Here is an 18,893-nt window from a genome sequence, read left to right as displayed (position 1 = left end):
ATTCCTGGCAAACCCATCCCAACCTCATTAACAAATGACTATTTTTATATTTTAATACACACAAATATAGACGTCTATTTTTATTTTCACTGCATCTCATTCATTTTAGCTTTCACTTCCAATGTCCACTCAACAAGACCTATCCCGCCACTCATCTCAGTGCAAGAACATTACAGTCACCTTTCGTTAAAGTGGAAAGCCTAACAAAAACTGAAGTTTTCCACAGTTCACAATTTTATTATATATATAATATGTATTTTAGAGAGGAGTCAATTTATTAGCACAACCCTGGTCCAGCAAATATCACAATTTCATATATAAACACACACATACATACTGTGGAGAATATGGAGGAATTTAAAGGAGGATTACAATCCTCTTTCACATGTGTAACAGGACACCTAGCTCAGCAAGTACTCCAGCCTCACTGTCTTCTAAGTGAAAGCTAACACCTCCATCACCGTAGCTTATATTCAGACTCATACAGGATGACCTCCTGTGAAGCCCACGCTCTGTATCTGCTTTGTCGGTTAGTTAGGATTTCATAAGGAGATTTAAGGAAAATATGAAGCTATCGTACGTCCTAGCCAGACAGCGGTTACATTTTTGAGATCTCTGGAACAGGCAGAACACATTCTTGGGTCTCAATCCATTCTAGAACTCCAGGGTGGAAAAGTCTATGTCAAGAGTGCCCATAAGGCGATCAAAAAGATCATTTAATCTTGGGCTGCTCTTCCATCTCGATCCACAAATCCACACCTGTCCTGTGTTCTCGGTTTTAACTTCACATGCTACTGGGCCTGGTTTCTGGCCCGATATCTTGTTAACACACCGGGATTATATCTAACCAGAAACTGGTGGCAGTCTTACTGGTCTGACAGCTCTCTGTTTCACTGGTGCGAGTGAAAGGGGCCTCATAGCCTTTCAGGGTTGTGAGTTTGGCGCCACGTCAGCGGCTGCGTGGGCCACCATCACTCACTCCTCGTGCCTCCCTGGGCCCGTGTAGATAGGGGGAGTCTGTGTAAAGCTAACCTTACGTACTCCAAGGGGTGTGGAACGTCATACTGGTGCAAGTGGGGAGACCATATTGTGTGATCTATCCGACGTAATAGTGATATCAGGCAGGGTGGCGAGATGCGGCTTTATAACACATACATATACACTACTCACAAAAAGTTAGGGATATTTTGCTTTGTAGGGAAATTTCAGGGTGATCCTAAAATACACTTTAAACTTTTCAGGTGAACTTAATGTAACCTTGAATGCCGTGTCCAACTATTCAATGTTTTAGTACTTTTTGCACAACTTGCTATTCTCTAACAAGGAGCTTAATGGCAAATTTCACAACAGGTTTTTGATCCATGACTCGTCCAATAAATTTCGGGGTACAGTTAGAATTGGTATAAAACAGTTCTCTTCATCATGCTGTTCACATTTTGACACCAAGACGACACATAACAAGCGATTACCAGTACTTCGCCATTGTAAGGCTTCAAGCAGGATGTTTTCAGACGGAAGAGGCCACTGAGCTTAGAGAGACATAGGCATCAGCAGGTTGTAACGGAGATACAAAGACTGGAACAGTCACAGAGAGGCAGAGAAGTGGACGTCCTTTGGCCACATCCCTCACTGATGACCGCTTCATTGTGAACAATGCCCTTCAGAACCGTATGACGAATGCCACACAGCTCCAGGCACATGTAAGGGAGGCGAGAAGCACCCAAGTATCACGTCAGACCATTCAAACAGTTTACATGAGAGCAGTCTGCATGCTAGACAACCTGCAAGGGTATCTGACCACACCACCATCGTCTTGCATGGGCCAGAGAGCATCTACCGTGGATGAGGGACCAGTGGGCCTCAGTGCAGTTCACAGATGAAAGTCGATTGACGCTGAGCAGAAATGATGGGTGCGAACAATGTTGGTGACATAAATGAGAGATCTATGTATCAGCCACTGTTGTCACCAGACAAGCCTTTCTTGGTGTTACAATGTGGGCAGGTGTGTCTAGTCAATACAGAACTGTCCTACACTTGTGAAAAGCCCCTACTACTTTAAGAAGATCCAGTCATTGTGCATCTGCATGGACAACACAAGCCTAATTTCATCTTCGTGAACGACAATGCGCTCATTGAGGTGGCATCATTAGGTAACGGCTGCTGGAGACTGGGGAAACTGAAATTGAATGACCTGCACGTTCTCCAATCCTGAATCCCATAGAAAACCTAAGGGATCAGCTGAGTCGCCATGTAGAGGCTTGTAACTATGTACCCCAAAACCTCAATGACCTGAGAGCCGCCCTTCAAGAGTTGGATGCCATGCCTCAGCAGACAATAACTTCACTTGTGAACAGCATGAGACATCAAGGTAAAGCTGTAATTGATGCTCAAGGCCACAGGACACGTTATTGAGACATTGACATGTTTGTTAGAGTATACCCACCACTGTTATTGGCTTTTGTTTCAATAAATTGTTTGAGATGAGGAAATCTCCATTGCATGCTTCTACTTAAATGCCCTACTTTCATGATATTGATAACACATAACTCTAGCGTGAACTTTTTACATTTTCCATAAATTTGATCCGAAAGCCAAATATCCCTAGTGTATATTATAATATATATACACACACACGCAAACTATATGTATATAATTTGAAGGAATTCTTCAAGGGAACCAGCGAATTAAGGTTCCCTTAAAAAGCTCTCAAAGTTTGCCTTGTGGTTGGCACACCAGACCTTGGTGAGATAATTTTAGACAAGCCTTGCAGTTCATAGTTATGTTCAGAAGGACATGAAAGGTGACAACAGAAGTCCAGTCTTTATATATCCTGTGGTGTCTTTTGCGGATTAAGCACTGATTTTAGATGGGACAGTACAAGTTACGTGTTTTTGCTCTGTAGAACAATATAAGTTCTTGAGGATAGTTACCCTCCTTTAGCAGTATCAGAATAGTACGCCAGTCTGCTTTATGAAACAACTGCTGAAACACTTACTTGAGATGGGTGTTTAGAGCTTGAGATGTAGAAATTTTCCAAGACCGGATTAAGTGAAGCTTTTTGTCGGACTTTGCTCTTTATCCCCATGGCTCTGGCCACAGGTGTAGCAATGGCTCTGTGGATAGGAAAGACACACATTGTAAATGAGACTTTGATATCCGACTGATAACGGCACCAATAACCCTGCCCGGACAATAAAATCTCTGGGACTGTTATCTTGCCTCAACGTTTTAGTTGATGGAAAAGCAATGATATGTATATATTATATGGACTATTGTGTATTATTTCTGCAATGTTAGGGGATGGGCACATGTTTAGTATTTGCAGAAGATTATTCTTCAGCAAAGACCAGAGTGTTGGCAGGAAAAAAAAAAGTGTAAAATATGTACTTTTTTGCCTTGTTTGTGTGCATTTTTATCCCCATTAATTTAAATGATTGAAAAAAAAAAGCTCCAAAAACATTGAAACTTCTAGCCTCTCCCAATTAAGCCCCATTCACATGTTGAGTATTTGGTGAGTTTTTTACATCAGTGTTTGTCCGAGTATTTTGGCGTGCTCGGAGATTTAGTTTGTGTTGCCGCAGCTGCATGGTTTGCGGCTGCTAGACAGCCTGAATACATGTGGGGATTCCCTAACAAACAGGCAATCCCCACATGTATTCAGGCTGTCTAGAAGCCGCAAATCATGCAGTTACGGCGACACAAACAATCTCTGTGCATGCCAAAATACTCGGAGGACATCCAAGCATGCTCGGAAATCTCGAGTAACGAGCACACTCTCTTATCTTTATTCGAAAGCCAAAACCAGGAGTGTGTGATAAAAGCAGAAGTGGTGACGTGTTTCCATTATACTTTTCCTCTTATTGTTCCACTCCTGATTTGGGCTGACAAAAAGTGATGTAAAATACTGACCAAATACCGAACGTGTGAACGTGGCCTTACACATTAGTTACTGATCCAAAACATCTCTTAAAATAATAACAAATTATACCTTCTGTAAAGTAATGTAGCTGTGTATAAGTGACATATTAGATGCAGTTTATTGTCAAATACCAGAACAATAAATCACTGTATTATAAGGAAAATAAATATAAACACCGTTCTTTTAGCATGAAAAGAATAAATAAACAGTGAAGTTAGGTTTTAGATCAAAGTGAACCTTTTTTTTCTCTCAAATATGTACTTCCTTTATTGCACATCCTTAAGAACAGTGGGGGTCCGATTCCTAAGACCGCCATGATCACTCCAAAAACTGCTCTGAACACGATGCTAAGCAGGCAGAATCTATCGGGCAGATCGGTGTACAGGCTCATACAGTTTCAACTGATTCCTACTGATCTGTGTGCGCTCATGTAGGAGGCGAGCTCTTCAGCCTGCTGAGCCATGAGCTTCAGAAAAGTTTTTAAAACGAACAGTGGTGGTCTCTGGACGCGGACTACCACAAATCAGAATTAGGAACACACATTGACTGAAGAAGGCCCCTGTGCAAGAACAATATATGGACCCTTTATAGTCCAATAGCTCATCATAATGCACAATTCCTACTTTGGAGGTGGATGTGGCCCCCTTGCGCCTCTGCCCAGATTGCACCAATGATATTTCTGCCCCGATCTGAAGGACACGTATTAAAGGAAAAATGTATTTAGAAAGTTATAGATATTCTTAGGTATACTTTAACCTTGGTTCTGTAGCCCAAAAATAAAAATAGCTTCCAAGTTTGCCATAGATCTACATTGTCCTTTTATTTTGTGCTACTTTGAATGGTCTTAAGGTTCCGTTACATTTAGCGATCCTGACGATACGACCTGGTCAGGATCGCTGGTGCATCGCTAAATGGTCGCTAGTGAGCTGCCAAACAGGCAGATCTCACCAGCGACGCACCAGCGATAAGCGATCCGTCGGCGGTCACTGTTACCTGTCACACCGCAGTGATGACGACTTCCGCATGCGTCGCTAGTCGGCGCCAGCGGGACGCCAATGAGGATAAGATGGCCCAGGACATTCGAGGGCGATCAGCGATATCCAGCAGGGGGGGGTGCGGTCACAGGTACGCGTCACACAAAGCGAGATCGCTAGCGATATCACTGTTGCGTCACAAAATCAGTGACGCTTTAGCAATATCGCTAGCGATCTCGCTATGTGTAAAAGGCCCTTTAGGCTATGTTCCCACATTGAGCTTTTGATGTTGCAAAATTTCTGTACCGTTTCTGCACCCATTATGTAAATTATATTTCTTGCGGTTTTCATTAAGGTTTTGTGTCTGTTTATTTTATATTTGTTTTCATGGCACTTCTGACGCTGTGGTTTTCGTCTCTGGTTGGCACCATGCTTTTAAATAAATCTGCTTTTTTTTTTTTTTTTTTTTTTTTTTTAATACTTCCTGTTTTTTTGCTTTGACAAAACATAATTGATATACTTAGGTGAGGATTACATGCATTTTTGATGCGTTTCCAACATGGAGCTACACACAAACAAAAAATCCTATGTGCATTTTTTACATGCGGAATTTCTGCACCTTATGCGAGTCTATGGGGAACATCCACACAGAAAACTCAGCGTGCCCACAAGAGAAAATGACATGCTGCGGATTTGACACTCGCACCACAGGTCAGATTACCCTGCATTAAAAAGACGCACAGTGGGCACAGGATTTTTATAAATCCCATCCACTTTGGTGGAACTGTAAGACGGTGGGGTTTTGATGCTGCGTAGATACGCAGTGTCAAAGACACACCTAAAGCTCATGGTGGGAACAAAGACATCCCCTATGTCATTACATAGACATACCCTATGTCTTTACACTGCTCTGCGTTATTTACATCGTAAGCAGTGCCCCATCGTAAACAGTGAATAAAAAGGCCCATATTTCTTTAACCATATGGCAGGTCTTACAAACAATACTTAGAGGAGCAGCAGGAATAAAATAAGAGCAACAACTGTCACTTTTGACCTGGTTTCAGGTCCTCTTTAAATTGGGCATTCACTAGAGACTTTAACCCCTTCACCCCCAAGGGTGGTTTGCACGTTCATGACCGGGCCAATTTTTACAATTCTGACCACTGTCCCTTTATGAGGTCATAACTCTGGAACGCTTCCATGGATCCCGGTGATTCTGACTTTGTTTTCTCGTGACATATTGTACTTCATGTTAGTGGTAAAATTTCATTCAAATAACTTGCGTTTGTGAGAAAAACGGAAATTTGGCGAAAATTTCGCAATTTTCCAACTTTGAATTTTTATGCCCTTAAATCACAGAGATATGGCACCCAAAAAACTTGATAACTAACATTTCCCACATGTTTACTTTACAACAGCACAATTTTGGAACCAAAATTTTATTTTGTTAGGAAGTTATAAGGGTTAAAATTTGACCAGCGATTTCTCATTTTTACAACACCATTTTATTTTTACGGACCACATCACATTTGAAGCCACTTTGAGGGGCCTATATGATAGAAAATACCCAAAAGTGACACCATTCTAAAAACTGCACCCCTTAAGGTGCTCAAAACCACATTCAAGAAGTTTATTAACCCTTTAGGTGCGTCACAGGAATTTTTTTGAATATTTAAAAAAAAAATGAACATCTAACTTTTTTTCACAAAAAAAATACTTCAGGTTCAATTTTTTTTATTTTTACCAAGGGTAACAGGAGAAATTGGACTGCAAAAGTTATTATGCAATTTGTCCTGAGTACGCTGATACCCCACATGTGGGGGTAAACCACTATTTGGGCGCATGGCAGAGCTCGGAAGGGAAGCAGCGCCATTTGACGTTTTTGGCTGGAATTGAGATCGGACATCATGTCGCGATTGGAAAACCCCTGATGTACCAAAACAGTGGAAACCCCCCACAAATGACACCATTTTGGAAACTAGACCCCCTAAGGAACTTATCTAGATGTGTGGTGAGAACTTTGAACCCCCAAGGGCTTCACAGAAGTTTATAACATAAAGCCGTACAATTAAAAAATCATTTTTTCCACAAAAATGATCTTTTCACCCTCAATTCTTAATTTTCCAAGGGTAACAGGACCCTAAAAGTTATTGTGCAATTTGTCCTGAGTACGCTGATACCCCACATGTGGGGGTAAACCACTATTTGGGCGCATGGCAGAGCTCGGAAGGGAAGCAGCGCCATTTGACGTTTTTGGCTGGAATTGAGATCGGACACCATGTCGCGATTGGAAAACCCCTGATGTACCTAAACAGTGGAAACCCCCCACAAGTGACCCCATTTTGCAAACTAGACCCCCTAAGGAACTTATCTAGATGTGTGGTGAGAACTTTGAACCCCCACGGGCTTCACAGAAGTTTATAATGCCCGGGCATGAAAATAAAAAAATCGTATTTTTTCCACAAACATGATCAATTAGTCCCCAATTTTTTTTATTTTCCCAAGGGTAACAGGAGAAATTGGACCCCAAAAGTTGTTGTCCAATTTGTCATGAGTAGGCTGACACCCCATATGTGGGAGAAAACTACTGTATGGACACACGTCGGGGCTCGGAAGGGAAGCAGTGACGTTTTGGAATGCAGACTTTGATGGAATGGTCTGCGGGTGTCATGTGCGTTTGGAGAGCCCCTGATGTACCTAAACTATTGAAACTCCCCACAAGTGACCCCATTTTGGAAACTAGACCCCCTAAGGAACTTATCTAGATGTGTGGTGAGCACTTTGAACCCCCAAGTGCTTCACAGAAGTTTATAACGCTCGGACGTGAAAATAAAAAAATCATTTTTTTCCACAAAAATGATATTTTTGCCCCCAATTTTTTATTTTCCTAAGGGTAACAGGAGAAATTGGACCCCAAAAATTGTTTTTCAATTTGTCCTGAGTAGGCTGATACCCCATATGTGGGGGTAAAACACTGTTTGGGCGCATGGCAGAGCTTGGAAGGGAAGGAGCACCATTTGACTTTTTCAACTCAGAATTGGCTGGAATTGAAATCAGACGCCATGTTGCATTTGGAGAGCACCTGATGTGCCCAAACAGTGGAAACCCCCAATTCTAACTCCAACCCGAACCCCAACACACCCCTAACCCTAATCTCAGCCCTAACCCTAGCCCTAACCCTAATGGAAAAATGAAAATACATTTTTTTTATTTTATTATTTTTCCCTAACTAAGGGGGTGATAACGGGGGGTTTGATTTACTATTTATGGTGGTTTTTGTTTGGCAGCTGTCACACGCTAAAAGACGCTTTTTATTGTAAAAATAGTTTTTGCATCACCACATATTGAGAGCTATAATTTTTCCGTATTTTGACCCACCGAGTCATGTGAGGTCTTATTTTTTGCGGGACGAGTTGATATTTTTATTGGTACCATTTTCGGGCATGTGACATTTTTTGATCGCTTTTTATTCCGATTTTTGGGACGCAGAATGAACAAAAAACAGCGTTTCATGAATTTCTTTTGGGTGGGATGCGTTTACACCGTTCCACGTGCGGTAAAATTGATAAAGCGGTTTTATTCTTCGGGTCAGTACGGTTACAGCGATACCTCATTTAGGTCTTTTTTTATGTTTTGTCGGTTTTATGCAATGAAAACTATTTTATATAAAAAATAATTATTTTTGCATCGCTTTATTCTGCGAGCTATAACTTTTTTATTTTTTCGCTTATGATGCTGTATGGCGGCTCGTTTTTTGCGGGACAAGATGACGTTTTCAGCGGTACCATGGATATTTATATGCGTCTTTTTGATGGCGCGTTATTACACTTTTTGTTTGGCGGTATGATAATAAATCATTATTTTTTGCTTCGTTTTTTATTTTTATTTTTTAAGGGGTTCGCTAAAGGGGTTAACTAATGGGACAGTTTTATAGGGCGGGTCGTTACGGACGCGGCGATAACTAATATGTGTACTTTTATTGTTTTTTTTTTATTTTCAAAAAATGGATTTATTTGGGGGAATATTTTTTATTTTTTTTGTAATTTATTTGGCGATTTTTTTTAAATTATTTTAACACTTTTTTTTATTTTTTTTTTACTTTATTAAATAGTCCCAGGTGGGACATCACTGTTCTGTGACAGATCGCTGATCTGTCACATCACAGATCACTGTGACAGATCAGCGATCTGTCACAGGAAGTGCAGAAGGCTTCCTCATGCCTGCGCTTTGCAGGCACTGAGGAAGCCAGCTTCCTGCAGGCCCCCGAAGGCCCCCGTCGCCATCTTGGATTCGGGGACCTGCAGGAAAGGAGCCCCCCGCAGCAGCGCTGCACATTGCGCTGCCGTGGGGGGATCAGGGAAGCAAGGAGGGAGCCCCCTCCCTGCCGATGCTTCCCTTTAACCCCCGGTACATGTTTGATCGCGGTGTGCAAGGGGTTAACGTGTCGGGGGCGGTCCGTGACCGCCCCTGACACATTGTGCCGGGTGTCAGCTGTGATAATCAGCTGACACCCGGCCGCGATCAGCGGCGCTCACCACGTGGGCGCCGCTGATCGCGGTAGACGTACTATCCCGTCCATGGGCATAGGGGCCCGGGTCCCATGGACGGGATAGTGCGTCTGATGTCAGGAAGGGGTTAAAGTACGGTAACCTATTCCCACCATTACAGTTTCTTCACAGTGAGTGCTGTGTCTGCGCCCCACTTCCCCCGCATGTCCGGGTCATACCAGTGCTACTGACAATACTGACCGGCATTTGTGATAGCCGTCAGCACCCTGATCCTGTGTCTGCTTTGCAGACTGCATAAAACAATAACATTCATAAAAGAAGCATTTTGGCCCATAAGTACAGATTACAGAATACCGTACATAATTTAAAAAAAGTTAAGAAAGCTTTACTGCAAGGACTGGGTGATTGTGACCTGGCTCCATATTGTATTTTCCTTTTTTTTTCTTGGAAGTGCATTGAGCAGCAGGGTGGTTTGCTGGTAAAAGGGAAAAAAAATCTTTTAAATCTTCTGCCTGAGCGAGTGTGAACGAGCTGAGTGTGACCTGAGCATAAGTGCAAACTGTGGTAAGTGTGTGACTTGTGATTCAGTGAAGAGGTATTTGGAACAAATACCTGTGTGAATTGGTGTGAGTTGCTGAATTGTGGGTTGCTGAGTGCTTTTCTACCTGTTCAATTTTTGGGGGGCTTGTTTATCCTATTTTTTCCTCTCTACAGGGTTAATCTCTTATTTTACTATCTGTGTTTTTAAGGGTTAACTATATTGCATTTAAATTTTGAGGTGTAACTATATTCACAAGGGGTTAATTAAGGGTGGGGGTTCATAATTAAGGGTTTATAAGGGGCAGCTGGGTGGGGCTCAACTCCTTTTGGAAGTGCATTGAGCAGGAGGGTGGTTTGCTGGTAAAAGGGGGAAAAAAAAAATCTCTTTTAAATCTTCTGCCTGAGCGAGTGTGACCTGAGCGTAAGGGCGAACTGTGGTAAGTGTGTGACGTGTGATTCAGTGACTTTGGATTCAGGGAGTTTCCGAGGGAGGTATTACTGAATTACTATTATATTTTATTAATACTTTTTATTTTTTTACTTATCTTTTCTGTCTGGTGCAATCCCCATTAGGATGTGCTCCACTATTGCCAATGCCATCCAGTGTACGTCTTGCCGCATGTATAGAATCCTTGACCAGCCAGTCGAGGGTGCATACTGCTGTGCGAGATGTGAGCACGTTGTGCATTTGGAAGCCCAGATACGGGATCTAAATGTGCAGCTGGCAACACTGAGATCCATAGATAATATGGAATGTTTCTATACTAATGCACAAAGCATGGGCAACAAACAAGGAGAATTGGAAATACTAACGCAGGAAAAGAAATATGATGTCATTGGAATCACAGAAACTTGGTGGGACAATAAACATGATTGGAATACAAGGCTAGAAGGATACAACTTATTTGCTAGAAACAGACTTGATAAACGAGGAAGTGTCGCATTGCATGTTATAAACGCGTATATCTGCACAGAGATTGAAGCTTCAGAGACTGGGAGTTCTGTGGAAACTGGGTAAGAATAGAAGGACAGAACAATGGAAAGGACACCATTGTAGGCATTTACTACAGGCTGCCTGTGCAAGCTTATGATCATATGGATGAACTCTTTATGCATCAAATGGCCAAGTTCTCCAAAAAATGACATAGTTGTCATGGGAGATTTCAACTATCCAGACACTTGTTGGGAATCTCTCTCAGGCAAAACTAACAGGTCAAGGAAATTCTTATTCTCTCTTGCTGACAACTTTATCTTCCAAAAGGTAGGGGAGAAAACCAGGAGAACTGCTACCTTGGATTTAATCCTTAAAAACAGGGAGGAAATGGTTGAGGAGGTAAAAGTGGCTGGTACCCTAGGAGGTAGCGACCATGCTATTTTAGAATTTTGTATAACTAGAGGAGGAAGACCTGTGAAGACTCAGACGTCAAGGTTAGATTTCAGAAAGGCAGATTTTAAGGGATTCAGAAAGAGAATTGGAGGGATCCAATGGCTGGATATCCTTAAGGACAAAAATGTCCAGGAAGGATGGGAAATCTTGAAAAATGAAATTCTCAAAGCACAATCGTTAACAATTCCGAAAAGAGGGAAGAATAGGAAGCATTTAAGGAAACCAGGATGGATGAAAACAGAACTTAATCACATGCTAAAAAGGAAAAAGGAAATGTTTATCAAATGGAAAGAGGGAGGCATATCTAAAGAAGAATATAATGCTGTCTGCAGAACCTGCAGGGAACAAATCAGATTATCTAAAGCTGACAATGAATTGAGGCTTGCAAGAGACGTCAAAAGCAATAATAAAGGATTTTGGGGATATGTCAAAAGTAAAAGAAAAGTCAAAAGATGCTATAGGATTTTTACAGGATGAAAATGATGAAATGGTAAGACAGGATGTTGAGAAGGCCGAACTTTTAAATTCCTATTTTGCATCTGTTTTCTCTCAGAAAGGAAATGTAACATCAACTATTCTTCACTGTCCTATTAAGGGAATAGAAGAATCCTGGATATCTATAAACAGAAATAAAGTGAGGAAACACTTAGCTAACCTAAATGAATTCAAGTCTCCAGGTCCAGATGAATTACACCCCAGAGTACTGAAGGAGATAGCAGAAGAAATTTTTGAACCGCTCTCCATAATCTTTTAAAATTCTTGGAGAACAGAAGTCCCAGAAGACTGGAGAAGAGCAAATGTTGTTCCTATCTACAAAAAAAGGGAAGAAGGTGGACCCAGGCAACTATAGGCCGGTGAGTCTGACTTTTATACCAGGAAAGATCTTTGAACAAATTATTAAACAACATGTATGTCAGTACCTGGATAAGAATGAAGTGATTAAACAGAGTCAGCATGGGTTTGTAACTAATAAGTCATGTCAGACTAACTTAATTTCCTTCTATGACAGAATCACTGATTGGGTGGATCAGGGAAATGCTGTAGATAATAGTATATCTTGACTTCAGCAAAGCATTTGACAAAGTATCTCACTCAATCCTTATTGAAAAAATGACTAAGTATGGAATGGACAAGGCAACTGTTAGGTGGATTCAAAACTCGCTTAGTGATCGGACACAAAGAGTGGTCGTAAATGGCGAATCCTGCTTTGAGCAGGGGGTTGGACCAGGTGGCCCAGGAGATCCCTTCCAACTCTACGATTCTATGATTCTATGAAAGGAGTCTTCTGCTCACTGTGCAGACGCTCAATGGGATAGATGAGGGGGGGATGCTAGGTTGGAGCTGCAGGACAGTGAAGCAGCCAGCTGGGTGACAGTTAGAAGGCGGGGTAGAGGGAAGAGCGCTAGGGAGGCTAGTCCCGATCTGGCACACCTCAATAAGTTGGCAGATGAGGGGAGTGTCAGTACAGGAGTAGTACTGCTGCAGCAAGGCATGTCCTCTGAAAGCCGGAGGAGTGTCTGCTCCATTAAGGGAGGAAATAGGAGAGCAGGCCAGGCCAGAAAGGTGCTGGTAGTGGGGGACTCTATTAGGGGAACAGATAGGGCAATCTGTCACAAAGACAGGGATCGTCGAACGGTGTGCTGCCTACCTGGCGTTCGAGTCCGACACATCGCTGATCGGGTTGACAGATTACTGGGAGGGGCTGGTGAGGATCCAGCGGTTATGGTGCACATTGGCACAAATGACAGTTAGAGGTAGGTGGAAGGTCCTTAAAGATGATTTCAGGGAATTAGGCTGCAAGCTTAAAGCAAGGACCTTCAAGGTGGTATTTTCGGAAATACTTCCTGTACCACGTGCCACACCAGAGAGGCAACAGGAGATTAGGGAGGTTAATAAGTGGCTCAGGAATTGGTGTAGGAAGGAGGGGTTTGGGTTCCTGGAGAACTGGGCCGACTTCTCAGTTGGCTACAGGTTCTACGCTAGGGACGGGCTGCACCTCAATGGGGGGATGCAGCTGTGCTGGGGGAGAAAATGGCTAGAAGGTTGGAGGAGTGTTTAAACTAGGGACGGGGGGGAGGGTATTCCTTTTAGATGAGGAAAAGACTGTGCAGATAGAGACACAAATAATGAAATTGGGGGTGGGGGTGGCATGGGGGGTGGGGTTATAACAGTTAATAATTTAAGAAAGGTACAGAGAGATACATAAAGTGCATGTATAATAATGCCAGAAGCTTTGCCATCAAAATGGAGGAATTAGAGTTAATTTTGTTGGAACATAATTATGACATGGTGGGGATATCTGAGACATGACTGGGCGAGAGCCACGACTGGGCTGTTAATTTACAGGGCTATAGTCTGTTCAGAAATGACCGTACAAATAAGCGAGGGGGAGGCGTATGTTTATATGTAAAACCCATCCTGTGTGATAATATATATGAATCTAATGAAAATGTAGAGTCCCTGTGGGTGGAGATAAGGGGAGGGGGAAAAAATAATAAATTACTGATAGGGGTTTGTTATAAGTCTCCAAAAATAATGGAAGCAACAGAGAATATTCTCATCAAGCAAATAGATGAAGCAGCGACTCAAGGAGAAGTCATTATTATGGGGGACTTCACCTACCCTGAAATACATTGGGGAACCGAAACCTGCAGTTCCAGCAAAGGTAATAGGTTTTTGACAACTATGAGAGACAATTACCTTTCACAACTGGTTCAGGACCCAACAAGAGGGGGGGGCACTGCTAGACCTAATATTAACCAACAGGCCAGACCGCATATCAAATATAAGGGTTGAGGGTCACTTGGGTAATAGTGATCACAAATTAATAAGTTTTCATGTATCCTTTAATAAGATGTGTAGTAGAGGGGTTACAAGGACACTAAACTTCAGGAAAGCAAATTTCCAACGGATGAGAGATGATCTTGGTGCAATTAACTGGGACGATATCCTGAGACATAAAAATACACAAAGAAAATGGAAGACGTTTATTAGCATCCTGAATAGGACCTTTGCACAATACATGCTAGAAATAGGAGGAAACCACTATGGTTAAATAGAGCTGTAAGTGACAAAAATAAAGCATTTAGAGAATTAAAGCAAGCAGGTAGTGATGAGGCATTAAATAAATACAGAAAATTAAATAAATTCTGTAAAAAGCAAATCAAGATAGCAAAGATTGAGACAGAGATTCATTGCCAGAGAAAGTAAAAATAATCCAAAAATATTCCTTAACTACATAAATAGTAAGAAACTAAAAAAATGATAGTGTTGGCCCCCTTAAAAATAGTCTGGGTGAAATGGTGGATGAGGATCAGGCAAAAGCCAATATGCTAAATGACTTTTTTTCAACAGTATCTACACAAGAAAATCCCATGACGGATAACATGATCAGTGGTAACAAAAATTCTCCATTAAATGTCACCAGCTTAACCCAGCAGGAAGTACACAGGCGTCTAAAAATCACTAAAATTGACAAATCCCCGGGCCTGGATGGGATACATCCCCGAGTACTGCAGGAATTAAGTACAGTCATAGATAGACCATTATTTTTAATCTTTAAAGATTCCATAATAACAGGGTCTGTACCACAGGACTGGCGTATGGCAAATGTAGTGCCAATATTCAAAAAGGGGACAAAAACTGAACTTGGGAATTATAGGCCAGTAAGTTTAACCTCAACTGTGGGTAAAATCCTGGAGGGTTTTCTAAAGAGATACTATACTGGAGTATCTGGAGAAGAATAACCTCATGACCCAATATCAACATGGGTTTACAAGGGACCGTTCCTGTCAGACTAATCTGATAAGCTTTTATGAAGAGGTAAACTCCAGACTGGACCAAGGGAATGCAGTGGACGTGGTGTACATGGACTTTTCAAAAGCTTTTGATACGGTGCCACCCAAAAGGATGACACATAAAATGAGAACAATGGGAATAGGGGAAAATATGTGTAGGTGGGTTAAGAGCTGGCTCAGGGATAGGAAATAAAGGGAAAGGGTGGTTATTAATGGAGCACACTCGGACTGGGTCACGGTTAGCAGTTGGGTACCACAGGGGTCAGTTTTGGGCCCGCTTCTTTTTACCATATTTATTAATGACCTTGTAGGGGGCATAGAGAGTAGAATTTCAATATTTGCAGATGACACTAAACTCTGCAGGGTAATTAAAACAAAGGAGGACAATTTTATATTACAGGAGGATTTATGTAAACTAGAAGCTTGGGCTGATAAATGGCAAATGAGCTTTAATGGGGATAAATGGAAGGTCATGCACATGGGTAGAACAAACAAGATCTATAATTATGTGATTAATTGTAAAACACTGGGCAAAACTGTCATTGAAAAAGACCTGGGTGTATGGGTGGACGACAAACTCAAATTTAGTGGCCAGTGTCAGGCAGCTGCTGCAAAGGCAAATAAAATAATGGGATGCATTAAAAGAGAGGCATAGATGCTCATGAGGAGAACATAATTTTACCTCTATATAAGTCACTAGTGCGACCGCACTTAGAATACTGTGTACAGTTCTGGTCTCCGGTGTATAAGAAAGACATAGCTGAACTGGAGCCGATGCAGAGAAGAGCGACCAAGGTTATTAGGGAACTGGGGGGGTCTGCAATACCAAGACAGGTTATTACACTTGGGGTTATTTAGTTTGGAAAATCGAAGGCTTAGGGGTGATCTTATTACAATGTATAAATATATGCAGGGACAATACAAAGACCTTTCTATTGATCTTTTTACTCTTAGACCTGTGACGGGGACAAGGGAGCATCCTCTACGTCTGGAGGAAAGAAGGTTTAAGCATACTCACAGACGCGGATTCTTTACTGTAAGAGCATTGAGACTATGGAACTCTCTGCCATATGATGTTGTAATGAGTGATTCCCTACTAAAATTTAAGAAGGGACTGGATGCCTTTCTTGAAAAGCATAATATTACAGGTTATATACACTACTTTCCTTAATATTGCATTGATCCAGGGAGCTTGTCTGATTGCCGTATGTGGAGTCGGGAAGGAATTTTTTTCCCTAATGTGGAGCTTACTGTTTGCCACATGGGTTTTTTGCCTTCCTCTGGATCAACATGTTAGGGCAGGTTAGGATAGGATATGGGTTCAACTAGATATACTTAACCCCTTCACTACCAAGGGTGGTTTGCAAGTTAACTCCCGGGCCAATTTTTACAATTCTGACCACTGTCCCTTTATGAGATAACTGTGAAACGCTTCCATGGATCCCGGTGATTCTGACATTGTTTTCTCGTGACATATTGTACTTCATGTTAGTGGTAAAATTTCATTAAAATAACTTGCGTTTATTTGTGAAAAAAACAGAAATTTGGCGAAAATTTTTAAAATTTCGCAATTTTCCAACTTTGAATTTTTATGCCCTTAAATCACTGAGATACGGCACACAAAAACTTAATAAATAACATTTCCCACTTTTACTTTACATCAGCACAATTTTGGAACCAAAATTTTTTTTTGTTAGGAAGTTATAAGGGTTAAAAGTTGACCAGCGATTTCTCATTTTTGCAACACCATTTTATTTTTACGGACCACATCACATTTGAAGCCACTTTGAGGGGTCTATATGATAGAAAATACCCAAAATTGACACCATTCTAAAAACTGCACCCCTTAAGGTGCTCAAAACCACATTCAAGAAGTTTATTAACCCTTCAGGTGCATCACAGGAATTTTTTTGAATATTTAAAAAAAAAAAAAATGGACATTTAACTTTTTTTCACAAAAAAAATACTTCAGGTTCAATTTTTTTATTTTACCAAGGGTAACAGGAGAAATTGGACTGCAAAAGTTATTGTGCACTTTGTCCTGAGTACGCTGTTACCTGATATGTGGGGGGATCCACTGTTTCGGCGCATGGCAGAGCTCAGAAGGGAAGGAGCACCGTTTGACTTTTTCAATGCAAAATTGGCTGGAATTCAGATCGGACGCCATGTCACGTTTGGAGAGTCCCTGATGTACCTAAACAGTGGAAACCCCCCACAAGTGACCCCATTTTGGAAACTAGACCCCCCAAGGAACTTATCTAGATGTGTGGTGAAAACTTTGAACCCCCAGGGGCTTCACAGAAGTTTAAAACGTACAGCGGTACAATTAAAAAATCATATTTTTTCCACAAAAATGATCTTTTCACCCCCAATTTTTATTTTCCCAAGGGTAACAGGACCCTAAAAGTTATTGTACAATTTGTCCTGAGTATGCTGATACCCCATATTTGGGTGTAAACGACTATTTGGGAGCATGGCAGAGCTCAGAAGGGAAGCAGCGCCATTTGACTTTTTTTGGCTGAAATTGAGATTGGACACCATGTCGCGATAGGAAAACCCCTGATGTACCAAAACAGAGGAAACCCCCCACAAATGACACCATTTTGGAAACTAGACCCCCCAAGGAATTTATCTAGATGTGTGGTGAGAACTTTGAACCCCCCAAGGGCTTCACAGACGTTTATAACGCCCGGGCTTGAAAATAAAAAAATCGTATTTTTTCCACAAACATGATCTTTCAGTCACCAATTTTTTTATTTTCCCAAGGGTACCAGGAGAAATTGGACCCCAAAAGTTGTTGTCCAATTTGTCCTGAGTATGCTGATACCCCATATGTGGGAGAAAACTACTGTATGGGCACACGTCGGGGCTCAGGAGGGAAGTAGTGACGTTTTGGAATGCAGACTTTGATGGAATGGTCTGCGGGTGTCATGTGCGTTTGGAGAGCCCCTGATGTACCTAAACTATTGAAACTCCCCACAAGTGACCCCATTTTGGAAACTAGACCCCCCACGGAACTTATCTAGATGTGTGGTGAGCACTTTGAACCCCCAAGTGCTTCACAGAAGTTTATAACGCCCGGGCGTGAAAATAAAAAAATCATTTTTTTCCACAAAAATGATATTTTTGCCCCCAATTTTTTATTTTCCTAAGGGTAACAGGAGAAATTGGACCCCAAAAGTTGTTTTTCAATTTGTCCTGAGTAGGCTGATACCCCATATGTGGGGGTAAACCACTGTTTGGGCGCATGGCAGAGCTTGGAAGGGAAGGAGCACCATTTGACTTTTTCAACGCAGAATTGGCTGGAATTGAGATCAGACGCCATGTTGCATTTGGAGAGCACCTGATGTGCCCAAACAGTGGAAACCCCCCAATTATAACTCCAACCCTAACCCCAACACACCCCTAACTCTAATCTCAGCCGTAACCCTAGCCCTAACCCTAATGGGAAAATGGAAATAAATACATTTTCTTTTAATTTTATTATTTTTCCCTAACTAAGGGGGTGATAACGGGGGGTTTGATTTACTATTTATGGCGGTTTTTATATTTGGCAGCTGTCACACGCTAAAAGACGCTTTTTATTGTAAAAATAGTTTTTGCATCACCACATATTGAGAGCTATAATTTTTTCATATTTTGACCCACCGAGTCATGTGAGGTCTTATTTTTTGCGGGACGAGTTGACGTTTTTATTGGTATCATTTTCGGGCACATGACATCTTTTGATTGCTTTTTACTCCGATTTTTGGGACGCAGAATGAACAA

General features: G+C 41.6%; 1 protein-coding gene across 5 annotated transcripts in view; it reads right to left on the bottom strand.

Moving 5' to 3' along the window:
• Positions 1 to 18,893, bottom strand: part of CERS3 (ceramide synthase 3) — a 408,572-nt gene that overhangs the window by 49,067 nt on the left and 340,612 nt on the right. For all 5 annotated transcript variants that reach the window (XM_073568813.1, XM_073568812.1, XM_073568814.1 and 2 more), the window contains one exon: positions 2,996 to 3,113. In XM_073568813.1, the coding sequence (XP_073424914.1) occupies positions 2,996 to 3,113 (118 nt within the window). The remainder of the gene's footprint in view (positions 1 to 2,995; positions 3,114 to 18,893) is intronic.

The sequence above is a fragment of the Dendrobates tinctorius genome, unplaced genomic scaffold (genome assembly GCF_039654945.1).
Source record: "Dendrobates tinctorius isolate UK_male_01 unplaced genomic scaffold, ASM3965494v1 ptg000022l, whole genome shotgun sequence".
NCBI lineage: Eukaryota > Metazoa > Chordata > Amphibia > Anura > Dendrobatidae > Dendrobates > Dendrobates tinctorius.
This window is presented reverse-complemented; position numbering and strand designations above follow the sequence as displayed.